This window comes from Mus caroli, unplaced genomic scaffold (assembly GCF_978045245.1).
Source record: "Mus caroli unplaced genomic scaffold, Mus_caroli_1 scaffold_8, whole genome shotgun sequence".
In the NCBI taxonomy this organism is placed as follows: domain Eukaryota; kingdom Metazoa; phylum Chordata; class Mammalia; order Rodentia; family Muridae; genus Mus; species Mus caroli.
This window is the reverse complement of record NW_028227263.1, coordinates 40,757,545-40,780,694: the sequence shown is the minus strand read 5'-3', so window position 1 is coordinate 40,780,694 and position 23,150 is coordinate 40,757,545. Positions and strand designations below refer to the sequence as shown.

General features: G+C 49.6%; 1 protein-coding gene across 5 annotated transcripts; it reads right to left on the bottom strand.

Moving 5' to 3' along the window:
• Window positions 1-107: 107 nt before the first annotated feature.
• On the bottom strand, window positions 108-23,150 carry Apbb1 (amyloid beta precursor protein binding family B member 1). Of its 5 annotated transcripts, none has more exons than XM_021168926.3 (14): window positions 23,055-23,150; window positions 15,262-15,996; window positions 9,127-9,302; window positions 8,977-9,033; window positions 8,800-8,885; window positions 8,629-8,692; window positions 8,093-8,242; window positions 7,592-7,719; window positions 7,074-7,188; window positions 6,846-6,930; window positions 6,517-6,600; window positions 1,067-1,182; window positions 759-935; window positions 108-677 (listed from the first exon to the last, which is right to left on the bottom strand). In XM_021168926.3, the coding sequence occupies exons 2-14, from the start codon at window positions 15,980-15,982 to the stop codon at window positions 510-512; spliced, it is 2,127 nt and encodes a 708-aa protein (XP_021024585.1). In that variant the 5' UTR covers window positions 15,983-15,996; window positions 23,055-23,150; the 3' UTR covers window positions 108-509. The 5 variants fall into 5 exon arrangements, with proteins under 5 accessions (XP_021024585.1, XP_021024589.1, XP_085697562.1 ...); XM_021168930.2 differs by lacking the exon at window positions 23,055-23,150 and adding an exon at window positions 22,707-22,843; XM_085841436.1 differs by lacking the exons at window positions 15,262-15,996; window positions 23,055-23,150 and adding an exon at window positions 10,808-10,823 and having other exon boundaries at window positions 9,127-9,309.

Here is a 23,150-nt window from a genome sequence, read left to right as displayed (position 1 = left end):
ACTTCAGACTCCACTGTTCCAATTTCTTAGTCCCAAACAGGCAGGGCAAAGGGAAGTTGGTAGCATGACCTTGACTGAAGAGTTGCATGAACACAGGAAGACACACAGCAGCGCAGACAGACTTTATTAGTGATATCAGTACAGCGGAGGTGCCCGCAGAACACGGGAGAGGGGATCCATGAGACCAGTCCCCTCCTCCCCCTGCTGGGCCTTTGAGGATGGGGCCTGGCTTGGACCAGTTCTTCCTGCTCCACCTCAAACACTGGGGATGGAGAGCCCAAGGCTGGCTTTGCTTCTGGCCCCTCATGTCATCAGTCCAGTGTAATGACTTCTGTGAAGGAATTCAATTTCTCTCTCCCAGGCCCTAGGTAGGGAACCCCAGCTACTGAGGAAGGGCAGCCCAGGGGATGTGGGGTGTAGGAAGGACATCCACAGCCCGCCCCTACCTGCCCCAAACCCTTGAGTTCCCTGGGGCCCAAACAAGCAGGCAGAGGAAGGATGGGAGTTCTTCATGGGGTCTGGGATCCTAGACGTTTGGGCTTGAGGGAACCCCACAGCGACTGAACACCCCTGCGGACAGTCCACCCTACACGTCTTGCAACTGACTCCGCAGGGGGTGCTGGGAGGCAGGAGGTGGAGGTCTGGGAGCGAGCATCCAGACACTTCTGGTAGCGGAGCTGTGGAGAAGCAAAGGGACAGTAACTCTCCGTCTCAGCCCCTTCAGGTCACACTGCTATCCCACTACCCTGCCTACTTACCATGCATGCAGCCTGCACAGCCTCTGAGAGGCTGGCAGCATTGGGCTCACACCAAAACATGTGACAGCAGAAGGAGGCTGGGCCGGCAGCCATGATGAATGCGAATGTGTGCACATCTCTGCCCACAGCCAGGAAGGAGAGAAACCGCACCCGACACTCCCCAAGCACCGCTTCTGTCTGTAGGGGAGGCAGCCAGTTAAGAAGAAAACCCCCTAACTCTATACTACTGGCAGCTCTTCCCCTGACTCGATTCCCACTCATGGCAAAGCTCAGTCACAGTCACAAGGTCTCCTACCCCAGCGCTTTACCTGCTGGTGCAAGATGGTGAGGGTGGCAGGGGCCACGCTGACATGACTTGGAGTCCACTGCTCACGGCTACTGGAAGACAGGACTGACTCCAGGGCCCCATTAATCACGTCTACCCCTGAAAGATACAGACACAAACATGCAGGACTGAGGGAAGGAAGAAGATAGCCCATCTTACCTACATGGAGCCTAAGGGTGCTGCTGTCTAGGTACTCTTCCTGGACACTCTCCTTGACTTCAGTGACGTGTGACCCTTTCTTGTTTGTCTTATCTTGAATCTCGGGTTTGGTTTTGTTCATTGTGTCTATCTCTTACTTCAGCGCCCTAAATGGACAGACCCCTCCCAATTTCCCCATGTGTTACTCTATGCATTCAAACATTACATGGCTCCTTTCACAAAAACAGTGGCTTCTGATCAGCCAGGATAGCCCCCCCACCCCCAGACCCAAACCTTTTTAAAAAATCTTTAATTTATTGTATATTTATTGTGTATGCATGGAGGTCAAAGGACAACATGCAAGAGTCAGTTCTCTCCTTCCACTATGTGGGTCCAGAAGACTGAAGTCAGGTTGTCAGGCTTGGCTACACATGCCTTTACCAGTTGAACTACCTCCTGGCTCTGTTTTTCTGTTTGTTTGGTTTGGGTTTTGTTTTGTTTGAGAGACAGGGTTTCCTTGTGAGTTCAAAACCTGGTCTACATATGGAGTCCAGACCAGCCAAAGTGACATAATGAGACCTTGAAAACAGAAAGAATAGTAGCTGGGAAAAGGACTCAGCTCAGCAATTGGGGCCAGCTACGGTGGTGCGTGACTTCCCTGCGCTCTGGAGGCACAGGCAGGCAGACCTCTGTGAGTTTTAGTCTGGCCTGATAATATATAGTGAGTCCCAGACAGCCTGAGCTATGTAGAGAGATTTGTCTCAAAACCAAAACCAACCAAAACACACACACACACACACCCCAAATAAAAGAATAAACCAAACAACCAACAAACAAATAGGTTCAGCAGGAGTGGGAGAATAAGAGAAGGTGAATATGAACAAAATACATTATATACATGTATGGAAATGTCATAGTGAAACTATTATGTATAACTAATACTTAAAAACATTGAGATAAAAAACAAAGGTCTCTCTGGGAATGCCAGCACTTTCCAGAGCCAAGAGAATCGCTGCAAGTTCAAGTCTAGGATGGACTACACATAGTTCCAGGCCATTCATGGCTCTACTGCAAGACCTTGTCTCAAAATCAATAATCCCATGATGGTCTCCTCCACTTCAAACTGCTTTTAAACTTCTATAAAATCCCAGCATACGGAAGGCAGAGTCAGGTGGATCACCACAAGTTCAAAGCTAATATAGTCTAAACAAGTTACAGTTAGAGCTCTGTGTGTGTGTGTGTGTGTGTGGCACGGGAGGGGGTGTGTTGGGGCAGGGAGATGTTTAGATTTCAGTGAAAACGATGACCTAAGGACACATTCTATGACTAATGGCCAAGTCTCCAAGGACTCTTTTCCAGTATCCATCTTAATATTCCTGATTAACATCCTAGGTCCCACCTGGGAAGCCTTCTCCAGGGCATGGAAAGAAAGATACTCCAGAGAGAACTTTTGTTGTTTTCAAGGCAAGGCTTCTATGTGTAGCCTCCACTGTCCTGAACTTGCTCTGTAGACCAGACTGGTCTCAAACTCACAGAGATCTGTCTATCTGCCTGCGTTTGCCTCCCTAGTACTGAGATTAAAGGTGTGTACCACTACCACCCAGCCTCAGAGAAAACTCTTCTACACTGGACTGTAGACACAGACTAAATGTAAATGGATTTTATGTTTCCTATTCTTAACTCAGGGGTTATCTGCTGAAGATTTCAGATACATGGCAATGTGACTCTCAAGGCAGCATAGGCAAATGCAGGAAAATGAAAAGTCTAATAACACTGGAGTGCACAGGAGGATGACGACACAGGAAAGGAGCAGATGGCAGAGTCACGCTGCAAGGGGCTCAAGAGACAGGCAGAATGGTGTGATGTCTACAACATTTAAGCTCAAATACTAGGAAATTTCAAAGTTCGCAGGAGAGGAAGGAACCAAAGTTAAGCTGAAGAATATGCCCAAGATCTTGGGTGGAGTCTGACTTCTGAGTCTACCTTGTGAGGGTCAACAGGAAGGTGCTCTAGAAAAAGGCAGCTGGCTGGGTGAGGTGGTGCACATCTTTAATCCCAGCACTTGGGAGGCAGAAGCAGGTGGATATCTGAGTTCAAGACCAGCCTGGTCTATAAAGAGAGCTCTAGGAGAGCTGGAGAGTTAGCTCAGCAGTTAAGAGTGCTGACTGCTCTTGCAAAGGTTCTGACTTCAATTCCCAGCAACCACATGGTGGCTCACAACCATCTGTAACGGGATCTGATGCCCTCTTCTGGTGCATCTGAAGACAGCTACAATGTGCTCACATACATAAAATAAAAATAAAAAAAATAATAATAATAAAATTTTTTTTAAAGAGAGAAAATCCTAGGAAAGCCAGAGCTATACAGAAAAGCCTTATCTTGCACAAAAGGAAAAGGGGGACATCTAAATAGCTGAATTTCATAGCCCAGGGTTAAAACCTCACCTGCCTACACTCCTATTTCCACTTTCCTTCTGTGCATTCCCCTCCCCACTGTACCAGTTGTTACTTTCAAATGCACCATGCAATGCACTTCTTACTGTTGATCTCTCCTTGCTAGAATCTAACCTATCTGAGGTCCAGAATCATGGCCAATGCCTTGCACTGATGTGTGCCAAGGATTTAAATCATGCCTGGCACAAGGTATTCAAGAATAATCTCCTGGGTGGGTGGATGAACACTGTAGCCTCAGGAGAACAGTGTGTAAACAGTGGAGGGAGACAAAAAGGGATAAAAAAGATAACTCAACAGACTTGCCACGCAAGCCTGATGGCCCGAATTTCTCCCCAGGACCCACTTAAAGGTAGGAGAGAACTGATTTCTCAAAGTTGTCCTCAGACTTCAATAGATCAACATATCACACAGACACGCACACTTTACAGATATAAAAGAGGAAGGAAACTAAGAACGCGCTGGTCCAAAAGAACAGTCTCTGAGAACTTGTCCTCACCTCCAACCCCAAGCTTGGTTATTTACCTCTCCTTTCTCTCCCTCTCCCTCTCTCCTGTCCTCTCATTACTCTCTTCCTCCTGCACTGGTTTCTTTGGGAAGTAGGGTCTTCGTAGCCCAAGCTCACAGTTCTCTTTCCTCTGCCTCTCCAGAGCTGGGATTACAGGCATGCACCAAGATGTTGGGACTCTGTCTTTTAACATGCGCCACATCCACCATTCCTTGGAGTCCTCTCTTTGCCTCCTCCTCCTCCCTCTTTCCCACTCTCACTGTCCTGGAAGTTCACCTTCCTCCACCCAGCCATTAAATACAAAGGTAGGCCTAGCACACTGTTCTTCACTTTGGGCTGTCCCTACTCTGGTGCCAACCTCCGCCAGTGTCTGCTACATTTAGAGAAAGGCACCACTATCCCATTGGCACTCAGCTATGCAGTCCAAGTGCTCCTTAAGGACTCAAGTCATCCTTAATGCCTTTGCTTCTTGCCCTACTGTCAATCAGTCACCAAAGCCTACTGACTTACACTCCTTTCAGCCTGCTGTTGTCTAAGACACTCTCATTACCGACTACTTTGAAAAGCAAGCTCCTCCTGCATGTCCTACATTTTCTTGCACCCACTCAACATCTTTCTTCATGGTACAGCCAAAGCAAGCTTTACTGTATTCAAATCTGCTCAAGAAGACTCCTGAAGCCTGCACGCATGGTCAAATGTTCCCTCAAAAGCCCACGTGTGAAAGCCTTGATTCCCAGACCACCAGGTTTCTGGAAGCTCTAGAACCTTGAAGACATAGGAACAGTAGGTCTGTCCCAGAAGGTCTGTCCTGGATAGGAATTGCAAAACCTCAGTTTCTCTTTTTGGTCCCAGGGCAGGAGTGTCTGTGTCTATGCCACAGGCTCCTGGGTGACGTGACACTGCCACAGACAAAGCCAACCAAGCACAAACCAAAATAAACTGCTTCTCTTTGTAAGCTGATCACCTCAGGTGTTTTATATAGTAATGGAAGCTGACCAAGGAAAATGGTTCCCTGCAGCTCTCAATCTTAAAGACCACATCACTGTCTTAAGCCTTCTCCTAGTGCTTTCCTGGTGCCACCATGTCCCCTGCTCTGGAGCCTCACACACCATCTATGCAGCTGAGAGTGACCTTTCCTGGTCACTCTTTCCTGGTCTGGATGATCATCTAGCTCTAACACATCTACTGCTATTCATATTTCTCAGTTCATATGACACTCTCACAGGAAGGCTGTGTTTTCTTTCTTTCCTGTTTTTACAGGGGTGGGATGGGTCAAGGAAACTGACTTTTTCTGTAGCCCTAGCTGGCCAGGTACTCACTTATAGCTCACCAAACTTGCAGCCAACCTGTTTCTGTTTCCCAAGTTCAGGGATCATCAGTGCTGTCACCATGCCAGGCTTCACAGGAAGCCTTCTCTAGCGTCCTAGACTGAATGAAGAGCTTTTTCTGTATCTTGCTACTTCCTTTCTATAAAGGACTTGATTTATTATGACACTTATTTGATTTGGCCTGATTATTCTACTGTAAGTTCCCATAAATTCCACGAAAGCCAGGCTGTGGCCATTGTTTCCCATGGCCCAACACAGGACCTGACACAATAGGTTTCAAAGGTAATTGTTAAGTAAATAAATAAAAAAATGTCAGGTACTGTGAAAGCGTGCTCTCTTGCTTCATCCGCTATAAACCCAGGAGAATAAACCCAAGGTATTACTGTAATTGCAACATGTAGGACTATCAAGAAGTGATGAGGTATAACTCATGGTAGAATAGTTGACTTACACATCTAAGGATTTGGAGTTGATCCCTAGTACTATGTGTGCACGTGTGTGCCAGCAAAAAGTGCATGGGCACATGAGTGTGCACATATATACAACACACACACAAATAAAATAATATATTAAAAACTCTACACTTTTACAATAGTGAAACCTATGTTAATTATGCTTACAGAGTCCTTCTCAGGATGCTCGTGGCTCACAATGAAGATGGTTATATTGAACCCAGTGCCAGGCTAATGCCTGGTGTCTCCAGCCACCCAAACACCTGCTTCCCAAACCCATGAAAGCTCTCCCATGGAATCAGGGATAGGGGAAGAAAGTCTCCCTCTGTGCCTAGCTCAGCACTAGTCTTGTGATAGATGTTCACTGAAACACGCTCACTGGAGCTACAGGCAGAACACTGGACAAGGTTGGCATGGAGGTAGACGGAATGAATTGTGAAAGGCAAGGCGATGCCACATATGAGACAACCCAGGAGAATAAACCCAAGAAAGCCCAGGGTGGGGGACAGAGCGCCAGGACTGAGGGGGCTGGGTCCCTGAGGGAAGGGGACACATACCAACAGGTTTAGCAACTGGCACATTTCCCAGGTAATAGACTTGGAACTTCTGCACCAGCTCATTCTTTGGTGCTGGGAATTCCACTGTGAAGAGAAAAAGAGGTTCCACTGCTCTCCTAGCTTGCAACACCAGTGCATGAACTATGCGTTTTCCCAGCCAAATCCTCACCCCCACTTCTCCCCTGCCTCTTTCTAAGCTTGTCCACTTATGTACTGTAAAGCACCTATCTCCATGTGCCCATGCCTGCCCGGGAGCCTGTGCCTCTTCTCAGGTCACCTCACCTTAATGAGCAAAGCTGAGCTGGGTCTTGTGAGGCTGCGGTACTCACCTTGGAAAGGGACATCCACGAGTTTAGAGTGGTCTAGGGAGAGTCCATTGACCAAGCAGCGAGCATTGCGCCGTTCAGACATGATCTGAGGAAAGAATGGGGGGGGTGCTCTGTTAGAGTTACATTGGCCCTGAAGCCCCCACCTCACTACCCACCGACTCAGCAGCCCTACCCACACCCTTCTAGAGCAAAGGTGACAGCTAGTTCAGGGAGTGGAGGGGGCCGTGCCTTGGAGCAGATCTCATGCAGGCTGGTGGCGATGTTCTTGGCAGGTGCCTCACAGCGAAACACGTGGCACTTGAGCATCTGGGTCAGCTTATCTCGAGCTACGTAGGCAAAGTCCCTGTTGGGGGAGGGTCACCTCAGTGTCTCTTAGAACCATCAAATGCCATGCCTGGCCACCGTCCCACCCACAACCTCCCTGTCCATGACAGCCTACAGGGTTTGGCCCTGGTGTTCTGTAGGTTCTGCCTTAAGGAGCTGGGGCGGACAGAGAGGCAAGCATGCTGAGGTGGGGGATAATGCCCAGCACAGCGGGTGGGGAAAGGACAGGGCACACAGAAAGGGAGCCTAGGTGCTTCGCAGCATCCAGTCCAGGTGTAGGAGGAGGAGGCACAGTCAAAGCAGACGGACGTTAATACCTCTCTCTGGGTCCGGCAGCACAAGAGAGCCAAAGAACAGATTAGACAAGAGGGCTAACTGCTAGATGGATGAGCCTCCCCCACCCTAGAGACTCCCGTGCCCACCTTCCACTGTCCCGCCCAACGCCCCACACACGAATGCTGACTATGGGCTGGGCATGCAGCAGCGTCTGGTTCTGTGGCTCCACCAACTTTAGAGTCTCGTCCTCCAGCTGGAGCAGCAGATCCTTTCCCTGCAAACCCAGGAGGTGGTACTCAGTGGTGCCCTAGTGGGAGGGTGGCAGATCTCTGCCTTCTCCAGCTCAGGGGACACTGGCCACCACTGGGGAGGAGCAGGGCTGACTTGGCTGTCAGATCATCCACCTTTGGGCCTTAGTCTAATAAAGGTTCTTCCATGACTCTTATCATCCCCATCACTGTTAAGCAACCATTCCTCGGGGCGCCAGGCTGGGGTTACACATCCATCCCTCAGAGATGCTCCTTAATTAAACCAATATCCACTCCCATGTCTCCACCAGCCCTCCATGAGACTGGTCAAATCCCCCATATCTCACAATTCCCTGCACACTCCCAGGGTACCACCACCGCACCAGTTCAGGCCCTCACCTCTCCCCAGCCCCCAGCCATCGGATCATGTAGATTGTTTTTGTGGTAGGAGAGCTGGCGGATACAGTTGTTGACTGCCACGCTGCTGCGTCCTGGGGCCAGCTCCTCCTCGGTCATCTCTACCCAGCCTAGGGAGCGCACAGCGAAACACTGCCAGACACAGAAAACAATTGGGGTAGAGATCTGAGATGGAACTGGAGGTGCCTTGGGGCACAGGACAGAGGAGCTTCTGACCTGGCACATAGAAAGTGTGAGGCAGTCTGAACTTAGATGTAAGGTCCCCAAACAAGACATGGTCAGTAGAGATGACTGTGGATCTGAGCCTTGAGAGTCCTTAAGAGGCCCTTGGGCCAACTGAATTAAGTACAGAAGCTGTCAGAAGACAGTTCAGCTCATACACATATCTTTGCCTGAAACTGGGAAGAACTCCTTGTTTGGGAGCTTTGCTGAGCCCACAGACATCCTCAAAGCACAGCATAAGGCCTGTCCTCCACACAAGGGGCTGCTTACAGAATGGGTGCTGGTCTTGAACAAACCTTGATCCCTGGGTTGGCATTCCGTTGGGACAGCTTCTCTTCCTCTTGGGGCACTGGTTCTGGGCTGGAGGCAGATGGGAACACTTGACACAGCACCCCTATTTTTAGAGTTCTCCCAATACCCGTTCTACATAGACCCAGTCTAACCGTAGTCTGCTGCATCTCACTCACCTGAGGCTCTGAGCTGGGAAGGACAATGTCGCCTCCTCAGGGTCCTTCAGTCCCAACTCCATTGGGGCCTCCTCACTGGGTTCATCCTTTGAAAAGGGATTTAGAATCAGGCCAAAATGAAGCCCCTTCTCCCACTTCCCCCCCTCCCCCCAGAGTGAAACTGGTTCCTTCATTTACCTTCCAAAACTCTCCTTCCTCAAAGCCTTCTTGGTGAGCAAAGCCAGTCCAGGTGAGCTGAAGGAGAAACAGATGTAGGGTGGGAGTTTCACCCTGTCCTAGAAGACAGACCCTTCCACCCCTGGCATGGAACAAGCCATTGAGTCTCACCTGGGACTCTTCTTGGGGGCTGCTCCCCTGTGAGGGGGAGGCCCGGCCTGGGGGTTCCCACTGGGTGGTCCCCGTTGGGATGTGCCAGTAGTAGGTCCCTGAGGTGTCCTGTACCCTCATCCATCCAGCCGGTAGATCGGAATCCGTCTCGAAAGCGTTGGGGTTCCAGAAGGAATCTGCCAGGTAGGAGGTTCAGTGAGGGTCAGCCCACCCAACAAGCAATCAGATGGCCCATCCCCGTCCCAAGACCCCATGGATGAGAAGGAGTTGGAGAAGGGACATTATAGTTGCTGCTTGCTTCTAGAGCTGGCACTTGTGTCACCACATTGAGAGCCACCAGTGGGGAGCATGGCTCAGGTCTCCTCCTGGGCCCTGCTGCTGCCTACTGTGGCCACATGGAGAGAAGAAGAAAGCAGAGAGGAAGGAGGAGGAGAGGAGGTAGAATGACCCAGGTCACCTCACGCATCATGCATAGCCTATGTCTAGCTATAAAAGATACACACACTGCCAGCTCCTCCACACATCCACGTGCACACGACCCACAATATATGTAAGCCCCACCACACACCTGTGCATCCATAAACTGCACAGCGCACAGAAAATTCTGGAAGGCATCACATACAGGTATGCTTGTGAGTTCAGGCACAAGCTGACATAGCAACATCAGTTACACACTTGTGTAGAGCTATGTGTGTATATATATATCTATATATGCCAGTCCTACCAACAGGTGTGTACATACAACATTACCAAAACCTCCCAACATATATGTGACAACCACATGCACATGCAGGTGGGGAAACACTCAGATACAATATATTATCAACCTATGCTACCGGTGTGCAGATACTAGACACACACACACACACACATACACAGACACACACACACAGACACACACACACAGAGTCCGAATCTGTGATATATACCCCTCCTCTCCTAGATCTACAGCGCTCCATCCATCCATGTCCCCTGACTATATGCCAGCCACCTCTGCTCTCTTGGCTAGCCCCACCCCACATCACACCCGGGCCCCATGGTGCCCCTCACCTGGACTGTTGTCCTGCAGGATGATAGCCAGGAAGAAGTCCTGGGAGAACATGGCGCTTACTCCCTGCCCCTCCTGCCTCCACCCTCCCTCCTCACATCCCCTCTAGCCTAGCCAGCTGGGCTCACAGCCTGCTGCTGGGCTGCAGAGAAAAGCTCATCCCGCCCCCTTCTCACCAGGGCAGAGCGTCTGCCAGGCAAGATCCTCCTCCGCCTGGAGTTCTCGAGGGAGGGGCCAAGACCACCATACTAAGGAACCTCCTTGGGGGATGGAGATGGATGAAGAAGAGGAGCTCATGAGACCCCAGCTCTTCGGCTCTTCTTTCCTTAGCCAGGTTTCCCTCCCCAGTCCCGACTCTCTACCCCACCCTCCAGTGGTGACATCAAAGCCACAGTTAAGCCAGTCTTACAAACACCAGGAGGCTCAGCCTCTTGGGAATAGCTCAGCCACCTGGGGCCCTGCAGAATCTATAGGACTCAACATAAACAGGGTGTGGCTTCCAAACCCTCAGGGATCCTTCTCCTATCTAGACTCTATCCAGCACTTTCAACCAAAGGGTGGCCTTTGAGGGCCTAAACCCTAGCAAGCTGGAGGATTTGAGGCTTCCCAGCACCACCCCCCCTCACCTGCCAGGGCCCAGCTAGGCTGCAGTGTCTCCTCGGCAACCGCAGCACCGGGATGGCTGGGAGTGCCCAGACTGCTGACGTGCTTCCCGTTACCAAGGAAACCAGGAATCCTGACTGGTCCAAGAGGCAGCACTGAGGGACAGGCAGTCTCAAGATCCAGGCTGCTGGGTACTAAAGGCACAGAGGGGCTGGGAGTAGGCCTGCCTATGCCAAGGTGTTTCCCCACCTAGCATGAGTTATTCGACAAGGTGCTTCTCCATCCTCAGCCTGCAAATGAGGTAAGCCCACAGACACGCAATGAAAAGGAGCTCTTTTTGCCCATCTACCTGCTAGGCAACCATCACTGTGTCTCCACCCTCTACTATCTGACTCTACTGAGGCTCAGCAAATGTGTGCTTTCCCCCAGATCCCCTCAGGACTTTGCCGCTAAAACCTTCCAGGAACACTAACACCAAGGGCCCTTGCCCTCCATAGCCTGCCTCGTGGTCGGTCAGGCATTTCTGGAATCTGGGGGCCAGTTCACTGTTTCCCCTGACTGAGTCATGCACACACACACACTGATCCATCTGCCATTTCTGTCAGCCTGTGCTTTCCTGCTTCAAAAAGCTTCGTCCTTCCGATCTGTCCTGGAGGGGGCAGCTCCTCCCCCCTTGACCATCTGGGAGGCCCTTCTGGAGCTTGGCACATCTCTCTCCAAGCACAGCCCACCCGGGGCCTCTGCTTCCACACACATGCATTAATAACACAACCGTACACTCTCCTGCAGGCACTCACGTGAATCCAAATATCCCCATGGCCCTTTCTTCATTCATCCATGAATGCCTTAGTGGTTTAGGCAGGCAAACTACTTTGCTGATGCTCTCTCTCTCCTCCTGCCCTCCCCCTCCCCCCCCCCCCCCCCCCCCCGCACATCATTACTACAGACCAGACGACCAGCATGCTTTAATCTGGATTACGGCAGAAGCCTCTCAACTGATTTCCTTCTGTCTCCACTACGGGCTGCACACTGTAGCCTGAATGATTCTTAGGAGACGCCAAAGTAATCAGGTTACTCTCCAGCTTAATACTCTTAACTGCTTTCTCATTACCTTCAGGACAAAATCCAGACCCCTCCACAGGTTTTATGTGCTGCTAAGAGCCCCTAGCTTTCTGCCTCTCAGCCTTGCCTCTGACAATTCCCCAGATTGGGTTCCCTCCACCTTCAGACAAGCACAAAGGGAACTCTCATGACCGACCCTCTCCTCCAGACTCCCTCAGGCAGGCAGGGCACCCTCCTGATGATCCTCTACCAACCCAGTTATCATCACTGATTGTGAGTCTATTTCTGTTTCCCCACTGTGAGTACCGAGAGGGTAAGAACATCTTTGTCCTTTCTTACACATTCTCAGCGTCCAGGACAAGGCCTTGCTCAGAGTGTAACTCCAACATAGGTAATGACGTTCATTCATTCATCATTCATTCACAAAATTCACTCGATTCACACAGTTCATTCAGTCAACAACTGCTTCGTGGCAATCCTAAAATGGGGAGAAAACCAACTTCTGTTCCATCCTACCCCGTTTCTACTGAGCAGAAACCCACCACCTGCAGTTCTCATGGCAGAAGCAACACAGCCAAGAACCTTCCTCCCCTTGGGGCTGGCCTAACGCCTGAATCCAACAACTCCTAAAATCCACCAGGACTACTGTGCTGAGTCTCCTCTCACCCCTCCCATGGCCTCCCTGAGATCACTGGCCATACCCAGCACACCCTTAGTTCTTCTGTTCTGCTACCATCCCACCTCAAAGGACCAGAACATAGCTACCAGCGATGACTTCAGGAGCCACTAAGCAACCAAGCCTCTGTTTGGCCAGTGAGCCCCTGTCCAGGATTGCAAGCTGTAACCTCCAGTGCTACAAGGCTCTAAGATACACATATGTCCTGCACAGCGCTCTTGAAAAGACAGAAATTAGTTGCTGAGTGCTAGCATCCAGAAACTGAGATAGTTTACATCAGAATCCAACTTTCAGTTTGTACTTTTTTTTCTCCAAACTCAATCTAATAAAGAACCAGACTGAGTAAAACAGAAGATGTTCCCTTTACAAAGGATGGGGACATTGGCCATCAAAAGCCACTAACATAACACAAAGAGAAATAATTACCGTTGGTAAGGTACCACCTATGAGGTGTCCTCAAAGAAACAAAACAAATGCCACTCAAACCTGAATCTGGTAAAGGCTCTAGAATTATCTACTACATTTATCTAATTATCTATTACAAGAAATCCAGAAGAGGAATATATTCAAAAACACTTAAGGAGAAAGGCTTAAAAATTCACATCATAGAAAACTCAGGACAGAAATGTGTGTGCGCACAATCAATAGAAAAATAAAGGGAGAACTTATATACATTTAAAAAAATTTAAAGCCAGGTGTTATGGCTCATGCCTATAATCCCAGCACTCAAAAGAGAGAGGCAAGGGACCAGTTTGAAGTCAACTTGGTCAACATAGTGCATTGTGAGATCTAGGTTAGCCAAAATGACAAGATTTCATAACCAAATTGAAAGAAAGGGAGAAAGAAAGAAAGAGAGAGAGAGAGAGAGAGAGAGAGAGAGAGAGGGAGGGAGGGAGGGAGGGAGGGAGAGAGAGAGAGAGAGAAAGGAGGGAGGGAAGGGAGGGCAAGGGAGGGCAAGGGAGGGAGGGAAGGGAGGGGAGAGGAGGGGAGGGGAGGAAGGAAGGGGTCAGCAAGAGAGCTCTTCAGGTAAAGGTGCTTGCTGCCAAGTCTAGTGACCTGAGTTTGGTCTCCTGAACCCACATGTTAGAAGCAGAGAATCAGCTCCTGAAAGTCATCCTCTAATCTGCCCATGCATGAGCATGCATTTCAAACAAAATGAAACAAAAGCATAACCATTGTGGCTCATCTGGATATCAATCCATATAGTTCTCCTCTTTTCAAAAGGCTAAGTGGGACATTTACCACACAATGGGGAGAATGTTAACATTAAGTGGACATCTGATGATAGGAAGGAATCACAATTTTTGTTTCTATGAGGTTTTTCTTTTTTTCCTTTCAGAAACATGCAGATAAATATAAGCAAAACAAGGCTGGGTATGTGGGCACAGTGGCTCATGCCTATAGCCAGCCCTAAGACAGTTTGGTAGAGACAAGGCAAGTGTAGGGTCCATCTAGGTTACACAGAGAAAAAATATATAATATATAAAAAATATATGTATAATATATGTGTATATATATCCTAGATGGGGTTCAGAAGTAGATAAGACATTGACCCACCGAGATCACTATGCATTGATGATTACCAAAACTGAGTGATGAATAAGTCAGGCTCATTACTGTGTTGTCTCCACTTCTGTATGTGCTTGAAAACATTCAGTTAGGCTTTTCAACAAAGAGATGGGTGGAGCTCTCAGGTATCTGAAATGTATGTCCCCTACCAGGAACCATTTGTAGGGTTTAGGTACTATTAGTACCTTAGAAGTGAAAGTCCTTGTCTCTGCCTCCCATCTCTTTTCCAGGCGCAGAACCCGGGTCATGCATGCTAAGCACATGATCTAGCATTAACTTACATCACCCCTCAACTGCAGCTTTTCTTATATCCCACCCTCAGATCTTCTGGGCTGTAGCTGTAGCTACAATAGAGAAATCTTTACTCTCTATAACATTACCAAATTCAGAACTTCAACTTTATTAAACAGGTCACATTGAGTGATCAGTTGATCACTCTTTGTTCTCTAGTATCTCCCCAAGAGGAAGCATCAGTGTACTTCCTTTGTCCCCTAACTTTTAGCCAGCATCTCATTCCCAGCAACATGGCATCCTTGCAATGGCCGGCATGGCACTCTGCATGCGGCATGTGGCTCATAAGTAGAAACCAACCCCCACACTTTGCAGACAGACATCTTTGGGAAGATGCTGGATGCTCCCTCTGGTCATAGATGTGACTGCTAAAAGAGGCCATGTTATGCACCCTAGGGCATGTGCCATGTGCACTGGTGACTGTGTAACACAGGGCTCAGCACTCACGCAGGTCTAGGCTCAGATCTTAGTTGATCATGAGCTGGGACTGTCTGTGACCCTCAGGAAGCCACTAAACTTGCCTGGGCCTCTTTCTCATCATTTGTAATTTGGCCTTAGAAAGAGTATGTCTTTCTAAGAGACATTGCTCTAATTACTGAATGCCACAATGCTTAGCAGAGGGTCAGTTTCTCAGTAAGCACTCAATAAACCAGTGACGCTACACATCAACCATGGCAGCACACATGATGAATAGAGTCAGCCTTCATGGCATGCATGATGGACATGGATGTATCAAACTGTCCAAGCACCCTCTGACTGAGAGAATCTTGGACTGAGGATATAGGCCCTGAAGCTCATGCTCAGGCTGGCCTTGGCCTCTGCATGGAGAAGCCAGACTTCTGACCCCATGCCCTCCCATATTGCCACATCTAGCTGCACAAGGTACCTGTGTCCTCCGGGGAGCCATAGGAGGGGCTGCCCTGTGATAAGGTGGCCCAGCTTGAGTCCTCGTCACTGGCTGCACTGTTTCGCATGCCAAATAGGAGGCTAGCACTCTTGCTATGTTCCCGGGGGCCGTCTGTGAGGGCCTGGGGCCCAGAGGGGACTTCCACATTCTCCAGAGGCTCAGGTAGCCCTGGAGGAGAAGACAAGTCCTCCTCCTCCTCCTCTTCCTCTTCGTCTTCATCATCCTCCTCAGCCTCGCCTGCTGCCTTCTCCTCTCCTTCATCTGGTCCCTGTTCCTGGGTGTTGATGATCAAGGTGGATCCATGAAGCCCTCGGTTGGCTGCATTGTGGGCTGAGAGCTCCAGCTCAGAGTATAGATGCATTAAGCCTTTGGAACCCAAAGGTGCTGTCTCAGCCTCCTGGCTGGCCTCCTCTGCCAAGGTCAAGGTCACATTTCGGTTCTGGTCTCGGTGGGCTGTGGCAGCCCTCCGAAGCTGGTTCTGGCCTTCCTTTAACCACTTGGCATTGGCAGGGCCTGGTTCAGGCACACTACCCTCTCCCATAGCACTTCGAAGGTCCTTGGGTACCACAGCTGTGGCTTGCAGCTTGGCGTTGAGCAGCTGGTTATGGGCAGCGTGCAGGGGTAAGGGGAAGCTGAGTGCAGGGCCTCCGTGGCTGTTAGCGTTAATGGCCGACTGGCTCAGGGATGATGGAACAGACATGGCCTTGGTAGATCCTGTGAGACAGGGAGGAGAGACCATGTTGAGTGTTCCTGTTGCTGCCCCAGACTTAGGTCCTGTCCCTCATCTTCTTGTAACTCAGTAAGCAAGCAAACACCAATCCATGTGCCATGAACTACATTCCCACCTGTCCCTACAGCCCCACCCCCACCACAAGCCAGGCCCAGCTCTGCAACCCAGCCTTTCCCTTGTGTTCTGAGTAGCCCAGTGGTGCCTGCTTTCTCTTTACTACCAAAAGCAGGATGTCTGCACAATGGCTCTCTGTGCATCCCCACGCCCCACTTGACCAACTGGGGCTCACTGTGCCAGGGACACAGACAGCACAGCACAGACTTCAGTGTTTTGGATACTAAACACCGACTGCCACAGTGCTATCTGGAGCCTCATCGTTGCCAGCCCCGTGGGCTGTGTTCCCTTCATTATAAGTCACTAATACAGTTATCTCTAAGCCCACTCTACACTGGGGACTAGTCAGACAGGAATGATGGATGTGTCCTGTCAGCAGACATCATGAAAGACAGCAGGTCACAGAGGAAGGGCCTTCAGCTCCAGCTCTTGACTCTCCTGACTATAGACAGTGTCTGTAAAATATCTCACCTAGGGTACCAGTCTCCCCTGCCAGCCCTGGTCAAGGGCTGGTCACCTGGTTATGGCATGGTCACCTCAGGAGCCTCTAGCCTTTCAGGTCATTGTCCAAGGATCACTATGAGGAAGACTTTCTCTACACATCCACTTTTAAACTGTAGGCTACCTTTCCCCAACTCAGTAACCCATTCTTCCCAGGCATGGACCATCATCTACCATGCTAAGTTAGCCTTTGTATTTGTTTACTGATCTACTCCTGGCTAAGTTCTATGTTGGTGAAAATCCTGCATTATTATTGTTATTATTTTCAATAAAATACTCCCAGCCTCTAGCAATGTCCTGGCACAGAGCAAGAAGCGGGAGCCCAGAAATTACCATTCATTGAGTAAGTGTACAAACCTACCCTCACATCTCCCCAGACTCCATTTTAGACTCTTCTCAGAAAACACTTCATTTCATGCTTTGGATCTGTCTGTCTCAGCAGTAGCTCTTGGTACCTCAAACACACTCTTCCCAGTCTACATGTGGAAGGGGACCCCTTGGTTAACAATATCATCCATTTCTCAGTAGTCTTCCTCACCAGTTCCCAACAGGCTGAGTATGACCTATCCTCCCTCAAGGGACCCCCTCCCCAGACCTTCCCTCAAGGCCAATCTGTCCTTTTCTCTGTCCCTGCCTGTTCTGGAACTCTATGAACCCTGCTCTCCTTGGAACCCCCCAACGCTAGTTCTTCCCCCACCATCCACCTCCCACTCACTCTCAACTCTCACAGCAATCCCTCCCTCAGTCAAGCCCTGTTGTCACTCTCCTTCCCAATGGTTTCCCTCAAAGTTCCCTCTTTCTACTGAACCCTTCCTCTGCACACAAGTCCCCAACAACCCAACAGTTGCAGGTCTTATTTTCTGACCCCCACTGTGCAGCTCTTCCCTTTAACATCTTACTCAATGCACACCCCCCTTATTCTCTAGCCGAGGTGTCTGACTCTGGCTCTCCACTGCCTCAGTGTGTGTGCCCCAATGCAGAATAAGTGCAAATGTTATAGGGTGTCCAAGCAAGGCTCTCTCCCATTTCTTCAGGCTTAGCCAGGGATCCTGAGACAGAAGCCACTATCTGCATTTTTACCATTTCTAGCACCTGGGAATCTAGTACAATGCTCTGAATTACTTGTATAAAATAAATGAAATAAGGTTTCTGTCCGTGTGTCAGCTTCACCTTCATGTTTAACTAACTGCTGATCTGATCAGGGTGGTTCCACCTGGGCTGTGAGGAAACTCATGGTCACTGGAATAAACGAAGGAGAAAAAAATAGGCAGTTCGGTCTCCACCCAGAACCACAGTGATTTTCCAAAAATGGAAACCAGATTGTGTCACTCCCTGCTTGACAAAATTAAAGGGCTCACCACTGCCTTTAGGATAAGGGTTGAGCTCAGTTTACAGGATACCTGAGAGGCCACTGCAGCCAAACCCTACCTAGCACCTCTCAAGCCATCCCTCCCTCCCCCTCACACCTTATACTCAGCCACATGAAGTATGGGAGGTTCTGGAACACATCAAACAAAGCCCGAGTCTTTGTTTACATTGTTCCCTCAGCCTGGAATCCACCCCTCCTTGTATTTCAAACCTTCCCTCAGCTGTCAGGGCTCCTAAGCAACCTTCCCTGGACTTTCCTTACCTTCCACTGACCATTCCCTTTTCTGTGCTCCATAACACCCAGCGTCACATGCTATCAGAAGATATGAAACTCTGTCTGACTCAGTATTACCATATCGTCATAAAGGGGAACATGTTGTGTGTCTGCCAGAGTGGCCACTGTAAAGAAGGATAGGATGAATGATGGAGGCAGACACTGGAGAACTAGGTACCTGGGGGCTTGGCACTGGCTGGGAACAGATACCCAGAAAGCTTGTACTGTCACCTCAGGCTAGAGTGGACGAAGGTGGTCTTAAGGAAGGAGCTAGAGAATGATGAAGGGGGCCTGACCGGGAAGATGGGACAGAGCCTGGCCAGGTAAGGCTCCGGTCTGTGAAAAGAGGGAGAAAAAGAATGAAAACTGAAGTCCTGGCTCACTGACTGTTCAATGGCAGCATCTCACAGAGACTCCATGCCTCTGGGCAGCTCACAGGATATCAGGAATGATGAACTCTCTGAGGCAATGGTGAAGAAAAGCCATGTTTCTAAGTCAGGCTGGGACTGGCTTTCATAACACTAGGAAATGTACCTGAAGAGAACACAGGTTCTGTGTCACTGGGTGCGTGAAAAGCCAAGTTGACTTTAGGGCAGCCCTGACCATCAGGACACCAGAGAAGAAGGCAATTTTAAATTAGATTGGGTAAGTCTGTTGTAAGTGCTGAGACATAGCTGTCTAGCCTGAGGCAATGTGGCCACCACCCTGACTTTTTGAAGCCAAAAAGATAACCAGGTACCTAGTTTCTTCAAAAAAGTATAATCCAATCTCTCCTCTCTCACTGGGGTTATCCATACTTGGGGCATCTCAGAGGATAAAAAGGGGCCAACATGGTTCATGGCATGAGTGATCTTGCCAAAAAGCCAGATAACTGAGCTCAATCCTCAGAAACCACACTGCGGAAGGCGAAAATGAACTCCATAAATTGTCTTTTGACCTCCATACCTTTATATCTTCACTGTGGCTCCTGTATACCTACACAAAGATAAATGTGTAGCACATTTATCTCTCCTCCACAAAGATAAATGTACAGCAGGAAGCTAAGCTGGGCCTTGGGTAGAGACTAAGGAGGAACCCAGAAAGCCTGAAAAGGCTAACATCACACCATAGGTCAATGAGCTGAGTCCTGTCCAACGCCAGGAGTATTCCAACCTGACAGCCTACAAGATGCCAGGCACTGCACTAAACATGGTCAAGGGTATCAACAATAGAAAATGGTTCCTCCCCTGGAGGACCTGCACAACTCCTTACTGTATAGTAGGAAGCCAATCTCTAGGACAATTCCTAGTATCTATAATTACTTTCTTCTTTTTTTTATTTATATTTTATTTACATTTATTTTTTATTTACATTTATTATTTTGTGGGGGGGGCACACCTTTACTATAGCACAAGTGTGAGAACAACTTAAGAGAGTCTGTTCTCTCCCTCCACCATGTGGGCCCTGAAGACTGAACTCAGGTCGTCGGGTTTGATACTAAGCACCTTCGTCTGCTGACATCATCACACCTGCCCACCAAAAAGCACTTTTCATTGGTGGAATAAATCAGTTACTGTGATAGAGAAAGAATACCACATGACTAGACCCTTGGCTTTCTGCAGCTCTAGGAACGAAGCCTGCTTGCACATCAATCTCCTGGACCACCCCTCAGTTCTCCCAGTCTCTCAATTTCCTTTCCAATCCCTGGAAGAAAGGGAAGTCACTAATTGGGGAACATCCTCAAACACCCAAATGGGATAAATCTGTTCTTTCTCTTTTTCTCTAAAACCAAGTGCTTTGCCTACTATTTAGATGTAAGAGCAAAGTGTTTCTTGGCCTGACCTTCCCTTAAGCTCCTCAGGGCCTCTTTCTCTCCACACTCACTACAGCCATTTCCTCTCTTCCCTTTTGGCTTTTTAAACTCTGCTTCCATTCTCAGTAAGACTTGGTAACAGCATCTACCAAGGTCCAGATGGCCCCCCTGGCATTTAACCCAATAGATGTCTGGCCAGCATGTGTACTTTCAGCAGAATTTAGCCTCAGGAGCCCCTCATCCAGTGTGCATTCATAGCTTCCATGATCTACATTCCTGGATTTCTTTCCATGAATCTGGCTGCCGGTTTGTTTGGGGTTTTATTTTGTTTGCCTGCTTGTTAAGACTTCCTTGCTGGCTCATCTTCCTCCCAGCCATTAGAGGCTGGGTTTCTCACAGAGTTGACTTATATCCTTTTCTCTTCCTTGGCCTGTGTTCGGTAGAAGTATTCATTCATGCCCACAGACCCAGTTACGATCTATACAACGATGATTTCCAAACTTGAAGTTCCCTCATCGGAACTCCAGACATGAACTTTCAACTCCCTACCCAACAACTCCATCTAGCTGTCCCAGAAGCCTCTCAAACTAATACATGCGTTCATGTTTCTCATTCCTACCGTCCTATCTCATTCTCTTTCAGGATCCGGGACCACGGGATACAGTGCACCTGTTCTGTGTCCTTCTGTTGTATGATCCTAGAGATACATGTGCGGCCCTTGCTGTCCACTCCTAGACAACGATCACATTCTGAGAAAATATTCTGGACTTATCCACCCTGTACCTAACAACTAACACCCATAATCTGCACCAAAGCCAATGATCTTATGGTCAAAATCCGTAGCATTGCCTAAACTGCCCTGTTATCCCGACCATGGCCCTCCTACCCTCTGGCCCCAACTCTTGTCATTGACCTGCCCAGCCTAAGCTGCTTTCTTTGATTCCTGGAAGGCATAAGCATGGTCTGAGCCTCATTTTCCCAACTCTCCCTTTACATTCTAGTTCATGCTGAACGCTCCTGAGAGCATCTTCCCTTGGCCCCTTGTTGCTTAGCCACCCTGACAGCCTAGATTCTGTTCTTCGGATCTCTCAGCGCACCATGCATCTTCCTTCATAATGCTGACTATCTTTACAATGTCATTCTTATTTGACTTCCTGCAAAGACATCGCTTCTCTGTGGACGAGAACTCAGTCTATTCTGTTTTTTATGACATCTTTAGTACCTCTTGCAGTGCCTTGTAAATATTAGGTGCTCAAATCCTATTTGTTGAATGAATAAATGATTGGATGCATTTTTAAAACGACCATTTATGAGTGCTGTGTAACTAAGAGGGAATAAACAAGAGCAGTCAGGGGGGCTGTCTCCACTAAGTGTGACAGCAAATGGGCTCCAGTGACATTAGCAGACCTGAGAAATATTGAAGTAGCGGGCATGACAGAGCTTGGTGAGATCTGATGTCGAGAGGTGAGGGTGAATGTTGCTCAGAACCCATATCACTGTGACCATAACCTGAACTGAATGGACAGATGTCATCGAGAGAGGCTGAAGAAACAACAGACATGTAAGTGAGGTATGAGGGGAACAAGAAATGTTAATTAATTCACCTTGAAATCTGTAGGTTTGGAATTCCTGTTGAACTGTTCAAAAGGATGTCAGAGGACAGTTGGGTATATATGAGTTTGCATTTCAGCAGTGGTTTGGGCCAGATAAATAAATTTGGGACTCAGCAGCTTATATATGAAATTTAAAGAGTTAGACATGGAAGAAATAAATGGTCAAGGGAAAAGGTCAGAGTGAAAGAACGCAGCTCAGGCCAGAATAGCATCACATATGCAGAGACGAGACAAGAGAACACGAAGACTTAAAAGCAATAGACAGTGCCTAGGAGGGAAACCAGGAAAATGCTTTAAGGAGACTGACACATACTCAGTGGTAATGGGCTCACAGCCGCCAAGTGTCCATTGGAGTTACAAGAAGGGCTCCAGTGACCTTGCTCAGAAGCTTCGGTGGATGTCTGAGACAGAATGGAGTGGATTTTTAAAATGAATGGGAAATTAGGGGCTCAGAATGCAACCTACAAACAGAACTCAGAAGAGGCTGGAAATAACATCTGAATTGGAGAGGGAAAACTGCTCCTAAGGAGCACTCTAGTCGCTGCTAGGCCTCTGTGTCAGGCTGAGATGGGAACCCCGCCGGTCCCAGGGCACACCCCTCGGTCGCTGAGGACAACAGAATGCAGACTGACAGATCCCAAGCCTGGGGCTCTAGTCTGGAATCGCGCGGCCTGGCTCCTACCCGGATCCAAGTCCCCTTCCCAGCATTAGACGTCCCCTCCCCCACTCTTCTATCGCCCCTCGCTCTCCTTCCTCCCCCCCACCCCCCTCATCCCCCCTCCCCGACCCCGCCGGGCATCCTGGAGGATCAAGAAGGAAAGCTATGGGGAGCGGTCGGTGTTAGGACCAAAGTGATCCTGCGGAGGGTGATTTTGCAGGCCCGCGGTAGGAAGGCGGCGAAGGGAGTTGGGTGGGAGGTAATCAGGCCTGGCTTGGAGACCTGGACTTCTGAGAAGAGGCTGCAAGGGTTAAGGGCTGCTGAGGCTGGGGATCCTGCTCCCGGAGCTGGGCTGGAGCCGGAGCAGCACCTACCTGCGCGGCGAGGCCCCAGGCCCAGGTGGCGAAGGTAGCTCAAGCTGCAAGGCTCCCGCAACACCGCAGCTTCTCCATCACAACATCCCCCGCCCAGGAGCGCGCAGGCCGCGGGGCCGCGCCCCGAGCGGCGGAGCCGCGCACGGGAGGGGGAGGGGCGCCATCTTGGCCGGGGCGGGGCGCGCGAGCTAGTGCGAGCCACACTGGCTGCAGCTGCCCTAGCCGCACCCTGCAGACCCTTGACCCTAGCGAGCCCTGCGGCCCAGGCCTCCTGTCTATCCCCGCACGGCTGCACCCATCTCCCAGGACCCTGCCCAGCTCTCCCCTTCCATGCCACCGTGGACTCACCTCCGCGTCGGTCTGCACCGACGCCGTGAGACGCGCCTAGAGCACGGAGTCTGATCCGCTAGGGAGGGGGGAAGGAGGGGGGGTGGAGAGAGACAC